We start from the raw sequence: 19,035 nt of genomic DNA, 5'->3' as shown, positions 1-19,035 counted from the left end.
AGATCGCATATGCTCCACATTCCCTTCTGAATCTGAAGCGAAGCTCCGCCTCTGACCATCGCAAATCTGTGTGAGAGATGAGCAGGAGCAGAAAGCCGTCCTGATAAGTGAGGTCCAGAAGCGTCCCAGTCCAGTTGAGTGTCGGTTCGATGATGGCCGCGGCTGTGGAGAGAGGAGGGGTCCGGGCCGCCTTCCTGAGCCCGGGTGTCGGTGTCCCCGCTCCCGCACCCGCACCCGCGGCGCCCGGGGGATCAGCCATGGCCGGAGCTCTGGGCTCGGGCTCGGGTGCGGCGGGTTCGGCTCCCATCATGCCCGTGCCCATGAATTTATTTGCAACGTGGGAGATTGACCGCTCATCTCCGAGCTGTGTTCCGAGGTACATCAAACCTAACGCTATTATTGTTGATGTGTGTGTGAATAAAGCTTCAGTGTCTATGCATTTGTCTGGTTGCATGCTTTTCTGTGCATGCAACATGGGCTTTAACTCGCGCATGTTATGCTTGAGGTCAAAACAAAACTCGTGCATTCAGTGTTGTGATGCTGGTGGATATATGAACACATGGAAACATCAGTATGTTCGTTTTAAAGGACATTTATAGACATGCCAAGTGTCTGTAGACAGAAATCATCAATAGTTTGACCGGATTAATGTGCTTGTTTGTGTCACAACAAATCATATATCCATGCGATGGATGTTGTGATGCTGAAAAACCTAATATTTGGAAACATGATAATGTTTTTTTATAGGCACATTCTATTGTGTTTAGTTTGGTTTACACACACCTACTAAAGTTAAACAATTGTAAATCAAAGCCTGGGATTAACAACTACATAATCATTGTTTGATCTCAATATCAGTCTTATGACAACATGTCTCGTATTAATATCATGTAATAGCAACTTTGCATAAATTTACTGAAAAATCGTTTTGTTTTGGATTGAAAATGAGGATCAAGCATGTTTTAAAAGCGCATGTTAATTGCATGAAGGCTTTTTAAGTCTGGAGCAATTGTGGGCTCAAAAGCCCATTTGTGTTCATCACAGTTAAATCAATGCAAATTTGAGCTTGTAATGGCCATGATGAACGTCATTTGTTTGCATATTCTGCATGATTTTAAGAATGACATGCACATACAGAAGGCTTTAACAGTTATAAATGCTGTATTACGAGTGTTGAACTGGCACAAAAGTGTTGTGGAAGCAAATCCTTCCATATAATGTCGCTGAAAGACGAATAGTGAAGGAGTTGATCAGCTCTACGTGTATTTGCACTATGTATGTTCATATAGACCTCTATAGGGTGAAAAAAAGACTTAATGTGCTCATCATCCCAATATTTATCCCAATATTTTCAAGAATTATCAATACGTTATTACATTTCCCCCATTATCAATTTTTCTCACAATTTGGACTTTAAAACTTACAATTGCAAGATTATATCTTACAATTCTATAGAAAAAGTCAGAATTGCTTGATACAAACTCGCAATTCAATCGGCAATTCATATTATATCTCGCAATTCTGACTTTTTTTCCTCAGAACTGCGAGATATAAACTTGCGATTGCCAATTATAAAGTCCAAATTGCGAGATTAAAAGTAGAATACCTCTTTTATTTTTTTATTTCACGGCGGAGAAAAGCTTCCATAAATAACAAAAATAATAACTAAGAAAATAGAAACAAATGTGACGGGTCACACTGGAACTTTTGGGAACGCTCCTTTTTACCTTTAAATTATAAGGACAAATAAATAAACAAATAATGGAACATCAGATTCACTAAATATGGCCGTTTACACATATAAATTCTGGTTGCACTTTATTTTACAGTACTTACGGTGTACTTACCCAAGAAAGCACTGGTAATATAAGGTAACTACATGGGCTAAGGTTAGGTTTAGTGTATCCAGTTACTGTATTAACTATAAGTACATGATAAAATAAAGTGCTACCTAAATTCTGGTCATGGATGCTGTGTTTGTCAATACAATGCCTGAAAACATCCCTTGGCCGTGACTATGTTTGCAGTGTATCACACAATGTTTAGTTCAGTGTGTGGGGATCTGTCCCACCTTTCTGTTGTTGATTTTGGATGCTGGGCTCAGTTACGAACAGCACATGACGCTCCACAGAGACTGCGAGAACCGCTGGGACTAGATCAATCAGCTCGGCCCAGATGTGTCTCTGTGGCGGTCGGTAATGAGAGCAGAACCGCGTCTCGCGCGCGTCCCTCGCGGATCTGGACTTCAGTGGCTCACAGCTCAAGAGTCGTCATCTCAAAGAAAGGCCAAATGTAAATATATCAGTGAAATGCCAAAGCTTGTTCTGCTCTGCTTCACACAGCATGATGTCCTGAAGAAAGAGAGTCTCTCTTAGACCCATTGGGCTTGGGAATCAAGAATCGGTTCTGTTCTAGAATGGTTTCCTTTTCCATTTTCCCAGTGCCGTTAATGGATAACTCTACTGAAATGTTGTGAGAGTTCAGTGTTTTCCGTCGTGACTTGCATCACAATGGCTACGTTTACGTGCAACCAAATAAAAAATGATGGGTTGTTTTAACCAAATTTTGGGTCAAATATGGACAAACTCAAACATTGGGTTAAAAATGTAACCCAATGGCTGAGTTTGTCCATATTTGACCCAAATTTGGGTTAAAACAACCCAGCATTTTTTAGAGTGCGTATTGACGGCTCAATCAAGCCTTCATGTAAACACTTTAATCGAGCTCGATGTGAATGATATTTCCATCCGATTGAAAGGGTTGTTTATTCCGTTTCTAATCCGATCGAGAGAACATGTAAACACTTGATCGGATTGAAAACCGAAACTGAAATGCGCATGTGCAATGACTTCGAAATAGCGTATGTTCCCCTCCTTCCTCTTGTCCTTGCGAAGACAAACGAGTGTAAAGCCACCCAGGCATAGATCAGCCGGCAGGAATGAAACATGCGGCTCCCATCCGTTCACGCAGCCAGTGGCGTGTCAATTATTCAAGCTCCTTCATTGGGTCTTAATTGGTGTGGGACTCCGTGTAGGGTCATTATTTCTGATGAACGCCAGCTGATGTCGGCAGGGTACACGGTGTCGTCCTTTCCCAGAGATCCATGTGGCGGAAACACACGCATCACTGTACCTCTTGAAAGCCATTGCTTTCCGTCGCTCGAGGATCCCTCAGGAAATGAACCGCACCGTTCCCGACCTTCTTTTCTGTTTTAAAGCCACTGATAGGACTTCAGGGCGTCAGTAGATGTCTGCAGAAATGACCTTACAGTGAATGTCAATGGGTGCAGTGTTTTTGAAATATCAAAATATGTTTGTGTTCCGCAGAAGAAAGAATGTCTGTGGGTTTGGAATTATAGTGTTTGGGTGAATTTTTCGAACAAGAATTTTTTTCTATTGCTTAATTATCTTCTTTTTTTCTTTTTTTTTGTCGATAAATGCAATATTTTTTTCCCTGATAAATCTGAAATAAGTCCAAAAATGAAAATGTCTTTATTATTTACTCACTCTGAGGCCATCCAACTTTTCACTGTTATGCTGATGATACTCAGCTGATGAAACTTGCCAATTCACAAAATGCATGCTGATATAAAAAACTGGATGACTAGTAATTTCCTACTACTTAACTCTGAAAAAACAGAGATTCTAATTATTGGACAAAAAACTTCCACACGTAATAACCTAGAGTACTGTCTAACACTTGATGGCTGCTCTGTTAAGTCTTCGTCGTCGGTTAGGAACGTGTGTGTGCTCTTTGATACCAATCTTTCATTTGAAAGTCACGTGTCTAGTATCTGTAAAACCGCATTTTTCCATCTTAAAAATATATCTATATTACGTCATATGCTCTCATTGACAAATGCAGAACAGTTAGTTAATGCGTTCATGAGCTCAAGGCTAGATTATTGTGATGCTCTACTGGGTGGTTGCCCTGCACGCTTAATAAACAAACTACAGCTGGTCCAAAACACAGCAGCTCGAGTTCTTACCAGAACCAGGAAGTTTGACCATATTAGCCCCGTTCTGTCAACACTGCATTGGCTGCCTATTAAACATCGTATACCTTTTAAAATATTGCTGATTACTTATAAAGCACTAAATGGTTTAGCTCCGCAGTACTTGAGCGAGCTCTTAGCGCATTATAGTCCTTCACTTCACAATAACTTTATTCTAGAGCTGCTGTAAAGCCAAAACATTCTCTGTTACTGTAATTTCCTATTATCACTGTAAAGCTGCTTTGAAACAGTCTATATTGTGAAAAGCGCTGTATAAATGAAGGTGACTTGACTTGACTTGACTTGACTTTCTCGGCCGAAGAGAAATTAAGGTTTTGGAGGAAAACTTTCCAGGATTTTTCTCCATCTAATGCAAGTGAATGGTGCTCAGCATAGTCTATATTTGACAGCCCAAAATCCATATTTAGGCAGATGCAAAGGCTCCACACGACACCAGCCGACAAATAAGGGTCTTCTCTAGTGTAACCATCAGTCATTTGCTGTAAATTATCAGGACATTTTCAATTTTGGGTGAACAATTCCTTCAAATTGCGCATAATAACTTGACAGATTTATTCAAACATAAATAATTAACATGTTAAGTAAATAAGCTCCTCTCTTGAGTTATTTTTTCAGCTAATTAACAAACATTGACCATTGAACAACTTTCACAGGCTGTTTGATTTGTTTTTCTGTGGTTATTGGATTGCATTTATTTGGCCTCAGAAAGACTCATTAAAATTAGCACATTATAATTAGGAAGGATCATTAATTGAACCAACTATTCTTTACAATTCCTATCCTGTACGTACTGACCGTGCATAAGTGGCTGTGGATGTTCACTTAAAAAACAAATGTAAAAGCAATAGGCTTGTTGCTTTTTTACTCCATTATCGTAGACCTGAAGGAACTCATTGGGTTCAAAGCTGTGATTAACTGTATAGTTCCTCGCTATTGGGCGATTTGATGTCTTTTTCTCAGTACTCTTTTAAAGAGGTCATCTTCAGCATTTGTCAGCCCAATGGGAGGCATGTTAATGAATTTTGGAGCGCCGCTGGAGCCCGGCTGTGTGGTTTTGCGGTTCTCTTCCCGTAGCTGTAGAGCAGATATCGATGGATACTGGTGTTGTGTGTTTCTGAGGAGTCTTCCTGGTATTTTCTGCCCTGGAACTGAGGGAAAAAGCGGCAATCATATCTAGAAATGAACAGTATCTATGATATCTTTAGCAATGCCCTGCTGAATTAAGGCAGACATACTACACTGTAAAAAATATATATTTTTCGATGTGTTGAATAAAATAAAGATTATTGGAGTATTATAAAATAGCATTGCAGTCTTTCTACTTCCAAATTTCATGTTAAATTAAATGTTACTTTCTGTTTCTTTGTAATTATTTGTGAAGTAAATCCTACGCGATCTTTTTCAGTGTAACTGTAAAAAAACAGCATCACATAATATGAATTTTAACTTTTATTGTAAAATACTGTCAAATCATGGCAACTCTTGGAATAAGTTTAAGCGTGTTATTGAATATGTCAATGTTAATGTATTTGGTCTTGACGGACTAGATCTGCTACGCTGCTGCTGCAGAACAAGTATGGATTAGAGTGCTGTGCTTATGTAAGATATGCTGCTGCTGCATAAATAGATATACATAAATCCTGTGTCAGATCTAGGCAGGTGGAGCTGGGGAGGTGGAGGGGTTCAATCCTGTGTCAGATCTAGGCAGGTGGAGCTGGGGAGGTGGAGGGGTTCAATCCTGTGTCAGATCTAGGCAGGTGGAGCAGGGGGGGGGGTCAATCCTGTGTCAGATCTAGGCAGGTGGAGGTGGAGGTGGAGGGGTTCAATCCTGTGTCCGATCTAGGCAGGTGGAGCTGGGGAGGTGGAGGGGTTCAATCCTGTGTCAGATCTAGGCAGGTGGAGCAGGGGGGGGGGGTGGAGGGGTTCAATCCTGTGTCAGATCTAGGCAGGTGGAGGTGGAGGTGGAGGGGTTCAATCCTGTGTCAGATCTAGGCAGGTGGAGCTGGGGAGGAGGAGGGGTTCAATCCTGTGTCAGATCTAGGCAGGTGGAGCTGGGGAGGTGGAGGGGTTCAATCCTGTATCAGATCTAGGCAGGTGGAGCTGGGGAGGTGGAGGGGTTCAATCCTGTATCAGATCTAGGCAGGTGGAGCTGGGGAGGTGGAGAGGTTCAATCTTGTATCAGATCTAGGCAGGTGGAGCTGGGGAGGTGGAGGGGTTCAATCCTGTGTCAGATCTAGGCAGGTGGAGCTGGGGAGGTGGAGGGGTTCAATCCTGTATCAGATCTAGGCAGGTGGAGCTGGGGAGGTGGAGGGGTTCAATCCTGCATCAGATCTAGGCAGGTGGAGCTGGGGAGGTGGAGGGGTTCAATCCTGTATCAGATCTAGGCAGGTGGAGCTGGGGAGGTGGAGGGGTTCAATCCTGCATCAGATCTAGACAGGTGGAGCTGGGGAGGTGGAGGGGTTCAATCCTGTATCAGATCTAGGCAGGTGGAGCTGGGGAGGTGGAGGGGTTCAATCCTGTATCAGATCTAGGCAGGTGGAGCTGGGGAGGTGGAGGGGTTCAATCCTGTATCAGATCTAGGCAGGTGGAGCTGGGGAGGTGGAGGGGTTCAATCCTGCATCAGATCTAGACAGGTGGAGCTGGGGAGGTGGAGGGGTTCAATCCTGCATCAGATCTAGACAGGTGGAGCTGGGGAGGTGGAGGGGTTCAATCCTGTATCAGATCTAGGCAGGTGGAGCTGGGGAGGTGGAGGGGTTCAATCCTGTATCAGATCTAGGCAGGTGGAGCTGGGGAGGTGGAGGGGTTCAATCCTGTGTCAGATCTAGGCAGGTGGAGCTGGGGAGGTGGAGGGGTTCAATCCTGTATCAGATCTAGGCAGGTGGAGCTGGGGAGGTGGAGGGGTTCAATCCTGTGTCAGATCTAGGCAGGTGGAGCTGGGGAGGTGGAGGGGTTCAGAGGAACTCTGATACTGCAGGACTAGCTCACAGCAAACACTGAACCAGACCATTTTAATGTTCAGCAAACAATCTCATTGGCTGCATCCAAAATGGTATTCTTCCCTACTTCATCGTATGTAATCCCATACCAAAAATAGTATGTGATAAAATAATTATGTCCAAATTCACAGTACTCATAAAAGAGTAGACAAAAAGTAGCCGGATGACCTACTACTTCTAGTGAGATTCTGAAGTGCGTATATGATGGACACTTTACTATCCCATAAGGCCACAGGAGAGGATTTATGAACGACAGTTAAGCGACGCAGCTGACGCCGGTAGATCACATGATAATGACAACGTGATGGATGTAGTACGTCCAGATTAAAGTATTTACAACTTATGCCATCTTGTAATACCGGAAACATATTTGCATGGTGAATTTCTTGCAACAACAGTTTTTACTGTGAATTTAAAGGGATATTTCCTAAATGCAGCATGATTCCTGTGCCAAACATAATTAACAAAGAATTCTCCATATTCTGGGTGTGTGTGTGGGTGGGTGCCCGGACATTGCTATGTGTTTACTAGATGTTCTGAAAGTTTTAGTGCATTACTGTGTTTTCTGGGGTATTATTGGTGACATCATACACTTACCAAGGGTGTTCTGGGTGGTTTTATGGCATTGCTAGTACATTGTTGCTATGGTGATCAGGGTAATTATGGGAGACCTTGATGATGCCAGCATCAGAACATCAAAGTGTAGATCAATAGTGCAGAATGTGAAAATGAAACCATGAATCAAAAAGATGCATGAAGGCTGTTCGGGGGCAGCAAGTGTGTGTGTGCATTCGTAGGGTCTGGTGTTTTCATGTTTGCATGCATGAGTCTGCGGAGCTTGTGGCTCTTGTGGTCAGAATGAACTGTATGCACTCTCTTCCTCCTATTGTTCTTCCTGTGCATGAAGGCATAGTATGTATATACTCTACCGTTCAAAAGTTTGGCTTTTTTTTTTTTAAGAATACTTTTATGCAGCAAGGATGCATTACATTGATCAAAAGTGACAGACATTCGCACATTCAATACACATTCAAACCCGGTTACCAGGATTTTCTTCAGCAGGGAAGACATTTCCTTCAGGAAGAAATGACGACTGCATTCATCTCTCCCACCTACTTTCCTTTCCTCTCGTTCCCTCTCTTCCTCTCTTCCTCTATCCGAATCACTCTGGAGGGATAGCACAGGTTTCTCTCTCCGGCTCTACTCCTCCGCAAATGGAAAATTACCCATGGCACCCCAGGGCAGCGCTGAGATTCGAGGCGACCAATAGCAGAGCAGAGAGAACGATGGTCCCGAACCGTGATCATCTGCAGTAAAGTTACAGATAACTCACATGTGGAGTGAAGAAACCCTTTCTGCTCCTGGACGGATCGGCTGATGTACCACGATCCGTTTTATAATTAGCGTTGATTAACTGAAGTGCGAGGAGCAGGATTGATGCTTGCAAACAGCTCTAAAAATACACACTATTGAAAAGATTTTTGATAGTCCTACACTAAATACTAAATTCCTGTTCAAATATAGTCATATGGAAGATAGATGGTGTGTTTTATGAACATACGAGCATTTTTATTAACACTTTTTAGTGTATTTTATCATTCATTATTAAGTCACGCTGTGAGAGAGAGAGTGTGTGTGTGTGTGTTTGTGTGTGTGTGTGTGTGTGTGTGTGTGTGTGTGTGTGTGTGTCCAGAGGCATTTCATTTTCTGTAAGAAGTGTTTCCTCTTCAGGAAAGAGCTCCATGCTGCCACTTCCTGTGACTGTTCAGTCCATCCCAGCCTTTTATTTAGTTCATGTATTTATTCATACACAATAATTAGGTCAGTGATGTAAATGTGTGAGATTTAGCACCTAACAGAAGATTATACTCATATTCAAGAACAACACGTCTGAACAATAAAACAGAATGCAAACGCCCCCCCCCCCCCCCCCCCACACACACACACACACTCCCCCCTCGAGGGTGCAACATTGCAAGGTTTTTTTATTCCTCCACGTTTCTAAGCGTTCTGCCACACACACAAAATCAAAAAAACATTGAGCTACAAATAATGAAGGCACGTTTCCCAGAGGTTTTTTAAAGAAGTCTCTTCTGCTCACCAAGACTGAATTTATGTGATTAGAAATACAGTAAGAATAGGAATACTGTGAAATATTATTACAGTTTAAAATAACTGTTTCCTATATGAATATACAGTATGTTAAAATGTAATGTATTTCTTTGATCAAAGCTAAATTTTCAGCATCATTACTCCAGTCTTCAGTGTCACATGACCCTTCAGAAATCACTCTAATATGATGATTAGGTGTATTTAGTGTATATATATATATTATTTTTCTATCCGTTTTTTTTCCCTGTTCTCGGTTGCCTGTGTTCCTAGTTAGTCTCCATGGTTGTTAATTTAGTACCTCTGTTCTGTTTTCCCTTGAAGCACCCTTGTATATATATGCCTTCAGTTCGTTCAGTTCTTGGTCCGGTATAGTTGCATTTATTGGTACGTGGTTGTGATTTATGTTTACTCCCTGTGATTCTCCTTGTTATCATGCGCTTTATTAAACCTGACAGAATACTGGACCAAAGAAAGTGAAAATATGTACTTGCCGGCCTTCCCTTGAGCAACAATCCCTCGAGGACCTCACCAGAGGACATTAACAACTGGTGTGCCTTACAAACTTCCCAGGTCGGTCCTTGTGAGTCTTCTGTCTGACCAGCCTGACCAGGCTTGCCCTGCGATGGTCCTCTGGGGACAGTTTGTGTATTGGGTCTCCATTCACCATCTGCCCTGCTGAGGAGGACATCACCAGCCCCACTCCAGATCCAGAGCCCAGCCCACGCCTCTCACGGACAAGACACTAGAGCCCATCGCAATGAGCCTGCCGAGATGAAAGAGCCAGTAAAGAGGACTGAGCCAGTCATCGCACTGGAGAATCAGTCAATGAATAAGTCTGACCAGGTGTGGGAACCGGATACATCGCCGGTGCCCGTGGAGTTCATAGGGGTGGAAGAAAGCCCTGCCCACACTCCCGCCATTGAAGGCTAGCTGGCCTCTGCAAATTTGGATTTGAAAGTGGATATTGCCATGAAACTAAGCTCAAAGTCTCCTGTGTCTCCAGAGATCCACTCTCCCGCCTCTTCCTCCAAAGTCCCGCCAGTCCCCACCTCTGCTGGTTCCCCTAAGCTCCTTGTCTCCTCCTTTGTTTGTTCCATTATGCTGCGTATGCCTTGGATCTTCCAGTCACCAGCTCTACCTTGGCAAAAGGATCCCCTGGCTCCGCCCCCAGCCGCCGAGCTCATCACTCCACTTCGGCTTGTCAACCAGCCGGCTCACACCTTGGCTCCTCCCTCACTTGGCTCCACCTGGGACCATCGTCCTTACGGCTCCACCGGACTCCCTCGTCCCTCCGGCTTTGCCTTGGTTAGATGTTTATTTGCCTGCATCACAGACATCCAGGCATTCATCTGCACTTCATCCCTCCACCCCTTGTGCTCCCTCCGGCTCCGCCTTGGTCCTCAGTCCCACTGGCTCCGCCTCGGTGTTCTGGCACCCTGGCTCCACCTCAGTGTTCTGGCACCCTGGCTCCACCTCGGTGTTCTGGCACCCTGGCTCCGCCTCGGTGTTCTGGCACCCTGGCTCCGCCTCAGTGTTCTGGCACCCTGGCTCCACCTCGGTGTTCTGGCACCCTGGCTCCGCCTCAGTGTTCTGGCACCCTGGCTCCACCTCGGTGTTCTGGCACCCTGGCTCCACCTCGGTGTTCTGGCACCCTGGCTCCGCCTCAGTGTTCTGGCACCCTGGCTCCACCTCGGTGTTCTGGTACCCTGGCTCCGCCTCAGTGTTCTGGCACCCTGGCTCCACCTCAGTGTTCTGGCACCCTGGCTCCACCTCGGTGTTCTGGCACCCTGGCTCCGCCTCGGTGTTCTGGCACCCTGGCTCCGCCTCAGTGTTCTGGCACCCTGGCTCCACCTCGGTGTTCTGGCACCCTGGCTCCGCCTCAGTGTTCTGGCACCCTGGCTCCACCTCGGTGTTCTGGTACCCTGGCTCCGCCTCAGTGTTCTGGCACCCTGGCTCCACCACGGTGTTCTGGCACCCTGGCTCCGCCTCAGTGTTCTGGCACCCTGGCTCCACCTCGGTGTTCTGGCACCCTGGCTCCACCTCGGTGTTCTGGCACCCTGGCTCCGCCTCGGTGTTCTGGCATCCTGGCTCCGCCTCGGTGTTCTGGCACCCTGGCTCCGCCTCGGTGTTCTGGCACCCTGGCTCCGCCTCGGTGTTCTGGCACCCTGGCTCCGCCTCGGTGTTCTGGCACCCTGGCTCCGCCTCGGTGTTCTGGCACCCTGGCTCCACCTCGGACGCTCGTTGCTGCGGCTCTGCCTCGGTCTCCTGATCCTTCGGTGTCGTTCGGTCTCATTGGCTCTTCGGCTCCACCTGGGTCTCCACCTCCATCGGCTCCATCTGCCGTCCCCCTGGGTCCGCCTGCCAAGTCTCCACCATGGCTCCTCCCTCCCTCGACTCCACCGGGCCTTCGTCCTGGCTGTACTCTGGGTCTCCGTCTGGCTCCTCCAGATTCCCCACCCTCCCTCCTCAGTTGGATTGTTTCAAAACGACCCCTGGATATCCACTTTGGATAACGTCAGTCGTCAGGGTTCGTTTGTGAGAGAGAAAAAGAATAGCTGTACACAGCACTTTTGTGCATGGTGTAATTATTTACAGTACCGAAATACAGTATATATATACAGTTTATACACCAGAACCCCTGAAAACGTGTCAAAGAAACAAATGAGGACACAAATTTGTAGAATGACATGGGTATTACACTGGTATCACAACGTAAGCGTGGTTTATGAGGACATTTCCTGAGCCATCTCAATTAAAATGGCTTAAAAACATTCTAAACATGTTTTATTAAAGATGTTTAAATGCAGAACGTTTTCTTTATGGGTAGGGTTAGTGTTAGGGGACAGAATATACAGTTTGTAAAAACCATTATGTCTATAGAATGTCCTCATAATGAACGGTGCACCAACATGAGAGTGTATGTGTTGTGTGTGTGTATCCGCACGCAACAGAGATCAAGACAGAGCAATGCTTCAGATACCGTCAGACAGACACATGAGATGAGTCAACACCATCTGTGTCACAACACACAAATATATGTGTGTGGGAGAGAGAGAAAGAGCCATACACACACATACTGTCATTCAGCATCTCCGACTAAAGAGCAATTCAATGAAAGAGGAAGCTGTATGGATTTGGGATTTCGGGTCATCTGGGACTGGGATAAACACACAGAGATTAGAGTATGTGAGAGCAGACATTCAACCCGTGCCATTGTTCTGAGCAAGTGGGGTGTAAGTGATGTGCATTAAACACATGCACACACACACAATGCAGTTGATCAATACGAGATTAACAGGACTGTTTTTCCTGCATTTTTGTCTCCCTTGTTCATTCCAGGATGTTCCTCTAATGACCATTATGAATATATTTAAAAATAGCGTGACATGGCTGTAATTTGCATCTGCAGTGTGTTGGAGAGAGTTTAACTGCATGTTTGACATGGTTTACGCTGATTCCACATGGTTTTAGTATCAGGTGTGTCTTTCAACAGGTGACGGGACTGAATTCATTTTATTTTAGCATCTAGTTAGAATCTAGTTAGTGCAAATACCATATTTTCATAACAAAATATTCTATTTACACTGTAAAAATAGCAGTATCTTTGCAATAAGTGCAAATAGTAGTTAGATGCTTTTTGTACTTGTAGTTATAAGTAGTGGCAGATACTATTTGCAGGTATGCAGTAATAACGTAGTGTAAATGATAATATTTATTAATATTATTAAATGGATGCCGCGTTATTGGGACAATAAAGCCCTCCCTACACCTACCCCCTAACCGATAAACACTGTATTATTAAACACACTTTATTTCAACTTTTGTGAATATTTTCTTAATATTTATTGAAAATAAATGCCTTTCCGATCTGATATGTGATGGGAAAGCGGTATAGAGAGAGTTCGGCACAAGGCGGATTCGAACTCAGGTTGTTTTGTGTCAAAACGTTCTGCCACCCACGCCGTACCGCTACACCATAGAGAGCCTAACCCCCGCCCCTCCGCTTCCGGCTCATGGGACCTTATTTCGGAAAAATATTGTATGGTAGTCAATGGCGAGAGACAACTTATCTTTTTATTCCGCCTGAACTGAGCCCTGAATTACACATATGATGTTTGTCAATATAAAAGATAATTATGAAAGTCAAGAAAGTCGCAGTTTTTCATAAAACAGAAGAGTAACGTTTAGTTTTATGTGGAAATCGCTCAATGAACTACATCTCTCGTCTCGCACTATACGTCACCGTTGCTCGTGTGTGTGCAGTCTGGTACAACACACTCCGGCATCACGGCGTAACGTTACGATTATAACGTAAGACTATAGAAAACATGACAGACGTTAGCTTCAGTAAAGTTAGCTTCAGTAAAGTTAGCTTCAGTAGAGTTAGCTTCAGTAAAGTTAGCTTCTGTAAAGTTAGCTTCAGTAAAGTTAGCTTCAGTAAAGTTAGCTTCAGTAAAGTTAGCTTCAGTAGAGTTAGCTTCTGTAAAGTTAGCTTCAGTAAAGTTAGCTTCAGTAAAGTTGGCTTCAGTAAAGTTAGCTTCTGTAAAGTTAGCTTCAGTAAAGTTGGCTTCAGTAAAGTTAGCTTCAGTAAAGTTAGCTTCAGTAAAGTTAGCTTCAGTAAAGTTAGCTTCTGTAAAGTTAGCTTCTGTAAAGTTAGCTTCTGTAAAGTTAGCTTCTGTAAAGTTAGCTTCTGTAAAGTTAGCTTCAGTAAAGTTAGCTTCATTCATTGAGAGAAAAGGTATGACGTCACATGTGCGCCTTCTGGGTGTGTAGTCTTTGTAATGACGTATTTTCACAGTCTTACACCTCAACAGTTTTACATCAAACTGCGACTTTCTTAACTTTAAAATGTATCTTTTAAATTGACAAGCATCATATGTGTAATTCAGGGCACAATTCAAACTAGATCAACATATTTGTTGTCTCTCGCCATTGACTACCATACAATATTTTTCCGAAATAAGGTCCCATGCTGGTCAACCGGAAGGGGAGGGGCTTAGGCTCGCTATTGCTATTGTTGACAATCCAGCGACATCCAAGATCGGGTCTGGCCCAATCAGACGTCAGTGGGCGGAGTTAGTGTAAACGGCCTCTGCCAACATGGCGGGCTATTTGCACTTATTGTAAATAGACACTCTGAAAAACAAAACAAGTCCAAGTGCAATATTTGTACAAAAAGTCTTTTTTAATCATTTCAACCAAGAATCAATGCTTTGAAGCAAACAGTTTGAAATGATTCACAGAAATGAATTCAGCTTACTCTAAATAGTGTAGTCAATAGTGTAGCGTTGTATGAAGCACAGCTCACACTAAAGTCACTTTCACACCTCACAGCGTTCTGTTGGTGAACGTGCCGGATGCATGTGACCAACTTTAACCCGTTGAGAAATCTGTGTAATGAAATCTTTCACCCTGACGTGAAAATCTAAGCCAATGAAATTCGCCGAACAACAGAACATGCTATTTTTGCTTTTAAAATGCTCTCGTATTTGCAATATATGAAAGAAAGAAGAGTATTGACATACTCTTTATCCACTTAATAGTCTTGGACTGATATATGTGAATACTGAAAATTTATAATTTATAGTATATTTGTGGGTCCTTTTGTGATTCATTTGATATGTGCAATGTCCAATTTTAAAGTCACCATGTAACCAAAATTGACAATTTCTGTTTTTATGGATTATTGGAGTATTTATTAAAAGATTTATCGGTGCACATTATTTTTTTTTAATTGATGTTCCTCGTAATCTTGAATCAGAGTAACTTCCTTAACTCTTGCAGCAGGGAGGGGAAGCTCTCCTCTTCTCTGATGACGAGGGCGGAGCTATAACCTGTCAATCACATGAGATCCACCAATAGCAAACCACAACCATCCAATTAATTCCCCACAGACACAATCAAGCCCCGCCCACATTTGTTCTTGTTCATAAGGCCGTTTCATTCAGATATACGGCACAATAGGGAAGAAAAGACGAGCGCAACTTCAGTTTCATGCTGACTTTAAATCCATTTAACACCAAAAGCACTGGTCACTTGCAGCTGGTTAACTTTTCTGGGATTTAGTTGAAGATCATGATGGATTTGATGTATAATTGCGAACAGCCTTTGTTTTGTTCATAATTTCTTTCGAGATATTTTAGGTCAACACGACCTATTTGGAAACTATGTTTTGTTGATATGGTTTGCTTCTTTTCCCATGCACCGCACACACAGGCAAGAGAACGAGTTGCTTCCGGTTTGAGTCAGATCCCGCCGGCTGCAGGGTGTGTGCCGTGAGTCAGCGGAGAGAGGGGCACAAACTTGCCCTCGAAGTGATCGCAAAATAATGCTGCAGTCTGCCGAGTCGACCGGTGTGTGTGTGTGTGTGTGTGCGCTTCAGAAAAGTAGAGCAGGGCAGTCGGCCTCTTCTGTTGTGCTGGTGACGCAGTGCGTTTGCATATCGCTGTGTGTGTGTGATGCTAATAAGATGCTTGAAACGCTTCCTCATCGTATGGTGATGAAATATACCGTACTGGAAGAGCAACGTGGTATTTGTCTTGCAAATCTTGCAGTTTTTCATAAAAATGTTAGAGCCTGACCTCTGAATGAACGACGGGGGGGGGGGGGGTTCAAGATGGTGTCCATTATGCAAACGCTGCCGGTTGTTGTTCATTATTCTTGAGATGCTGCAGTCGAGAGACAAACACGAGGCTTTGATCTGGACCTCTCATAGGAGAACAGAAGAGGTTAACGTGCTTCACAAGCAGGATCTATGGTAATTCGTGTAATAATAGAGAGAGAAAAAAACTCATTTACACACCATCGTGTTGATCCAAAATTCGTATTCATTGTGGAATACTAAATAAATAATTTCCTGGCCACTCTTTTCCATATACAGGCCCCGATATATATATGCGAAATCGTGTGACGTAATTTTGAACAAAATCAGGCCAAATCGAAGCTGGTTCGGAGTTTGTTCATTCGTTCGTCACCCCAGTATACAATACGTTGGACAATGAAAGAAGTTAAACATTAAACATTTCAGATTTTTTGTATTCACAGTGCAATGGAAAAGAAATTACCATATTGATGCCATGTGGATGTTGAAAAAAACTAATTTGTTCAAATTAAGTTTATCATACCAAACATTCATCTTGGTGTGAACAGGCTCTTAAATTATCAAATTTAAATTTTGTCATTTAATGAAAAAAAAAAGCACTATTAAAGTATCATAAAATTCCAGGTCGTATGAAGACTTTCAAGGCATGCTTTGTTTTTTTTATATTTCAGTTTTTATATTCCAGTGCGAGGTTACAACGAATCTCTTAAATTGCATTTTGTTGTGGCTGGCTGTGTCGTTTTATTATTAGAACATAAACAACAGAAATTGAGTTGGGTTTGTCTGTGAATAAGATGATTTAGTAATGTATTAGGTTCTAACGGAGATCATTGATTGGCCCCGGTCATTATGGGTGTTGGTCTCGTGTGCTTCTGTCCTGCTAATGTGATTTCCTTTAGTGGTCTACACACAGCCCGAGGCTGCGCTGAACATCACTGTAGATTAGAGCCATTCACTCATTTTGGGAAAAGACACTGACCTTGAGTTGCTGTTTGAAGGTCAGCTCTGGTGTCACAGTGTTCAGGAGTGTTCATTACAGAGATATGAGCCACAAAACCAAACCAGCCAGCAACGAGGAGAATCACAACATTACAAACTATGATTTGAAGACAAAGGTACAAGACAGCTTTAGTGAGGGAATGAACTACGCTCCCATGTTGCATCGTGACTGATGGGATATATTTTCAAAGATAGAAATGATGGATAAATATAAACAAATCTATTGATTTGAAGAAACAACATATTATGTTTGGTACAAAAGTGGATATTAACGTGATTTGCTTGTTTGGTTTTCCTGATTGGTGGAGGCTGTTTTGCAGAATTATGGGTAATGTAGTTTTTCACCAGGAATTACACTGTTAAACATGATAAGGGCTGATGGTGTCCACCATTGATGAATCTCGTAGTTTACATTAGATCTGTCTTCAAGTAAGTTCTAGTAAAAAAATCGATTCTCCTATATGGAGAAAATTAATGGGATTTAATTTCAGAAACCAAATGATTTAATTTAATTAAACCAAAATTTAGAGAACGTCACGATGGTCAAGTGGGAGAAGTCAGAACTTTTGTTAAATTCCAATTTGCATTTGCAAGTTTGACAGTTCGATTTTTCTCTACTTATTTACAAACTTGACTCACGCTCAAATTGATACAGTAAAACCAACACCATCGTTACATGGGCAATGGGCGTTTAGTTTCTGACATGCTCTGTAAGTGGTCAAGCAATCACAACAGACTGGGCCATCTGACCAATCAGAGCAGAGTAGACCAATCACAACAGACTGGGTCATCTGACCAATCAGAGCAGAGTAGACCAATCACAACAGACTGGCTCATCTGACCAATCAGAGCAGAGTAGACCAATCACAACAGACTGGCTCATCTGACCAATCAGAGCAGAGTAGACCAATTACAACAGACTGGGCCATCTGACCAATCAGAGCAGAGTAGACCAATCACAACAGACTGGCTCATCTGACCAATCAGAGCAGAGACCGATCACAACAGACTGGGTCATCTGACCAATCAGAGCAGAGTAGACCAATCACAACAGACTGGGTCATCTGACCAATCAGAGCAGAGTAGACCAATCACAACAGACTGGGTCATCTGACCAATCAGAGCAGAGTAGACCAATCACAACAGACTGGGCCATCTGACCAATCAGAGCAGAGCAGACCAATCACAACAGACTGGGCCATCTGACCAATCAGAGCAGAGCAGACCAATCACAACAGACTGGCTCATCTGACCAATCAGAGCAGGCTCTCTGAAAAGAGAGGTTTAGAGAAACCAAATCCTTTTTGTGTACCATTTTATACTGCATTGCATTATGCAATTTTGACTTGCCATAAATATGTTTATAATATTTTTTTACATTTTGCTAACATTATTTGGTTGCTTTAGCAGTTTCTATGAGTTTATGAACAATTTACACAGAAAAAAATAATTAGCTCATGCTTCATAAATGAGGCTCTTCGTCTTTTAAAATAATACCTTGCGCCTGCAATACATTCTGTATAACCTCCAGCCCACACTTTGCGATTACATAATTCATATCCTGTGGCATAACGCGCACAAACAGAGGAACAAGGTGTTTTTGACGGCAGATATAGATTTGTGTCTGTAGTCGTGAATGCATGTCGATCTGTGTTTTCACATGCGTGACCTCATGGTGTGCCGAGATTACGCTCATAATCAGGGTCTTAAACACACACACACACACACACACACACACACACACACACACACACACAGAATAATACTGTTTTAAGACGGGCTATTTATCATGACGGATTTACAATCACAACAAACTCCACGTCTGACACGCACAATCCTCTGTTGACTGAGGAACACACACCGTGTGTTATAATAACACTCTCCTGACGGGAGGCAGTGTGTGCCGCGGTCACACCGGCTCCGGTAAGCTTCTTACCGTCGGGGAATCATCATCATCATCATCAACCTGTGTCTGTCCATGCCAAGAGTCTGAGTGCAGATTAGCTCATCCCCCCCGAACACAGTTCTCCACGACCCGGAGCGCGTGACCTCGAGATTACTCTCTCACTTACAGAGTATACCATAGAAGATATGTGACCCTGGACCACAAAACCAGTCACATGGGTCAATTGAGATGTATATATAATCTGGAATCTGAATAAATAAGCTTTCTATTGATGTATGGTTTGTTATGATAGGACAATATTTGGCCGGGATACAACTATTGAAAATCTGGAATCTGAGGAGCAAAAAAATGGAAACATTGAGAAAATCTCTTTTAAAGTTGTGCATTTATGTTCACGATTGTGCTG

The 19,035-nt window shown here is 43.2% G+C and overlaps 1 protein-coding gene across 2 annotated transcripts in view; it reads left to right on the top strand.

Moving 5' to 3' along the window:
* Window positions 1–19,035, top strand: part of LOC306988891 (phosphofurin acidic cluster sorting protein 2) — a 78,389-nt gene continuing 59,354 nt past the window's right edge. Inside the window, exon 1 of one of the 2 annotated variants that reach the window (XM_079594063.1) lies at window positions 1–376. In XM_079594063.1, coding sequence (XP_079450189.1) covers window positions 150–376 — 227 coding nt within the window. In that variant the 5' untranslated portion in view covers window positions 1–149. The remainder of the gene's footprint in view (window positions 377–19,035) is intronic. The other variant, XM_079594062.1, reaches the window with a different exon arrangement.

The sequence above is a fragment of the Phoxinus phoxinus genome, assembly GCF_949152265.1.
Source record: "Phoxinus phoxinus genome assembly, chromosome: 20".
Classification (NCBI taxonomy): domain Eukaryota; kingdom Metazoa; phylum Chordata; class Actinopteri; order Cypriniformes; family Leuciscidae; genus Phoxinus; species Phoxinus phoxinus.
Note: the sequence above shows the minus strand (reverse complement) of the source record. Positions and strands in the feature narration are given on the sequence as shown.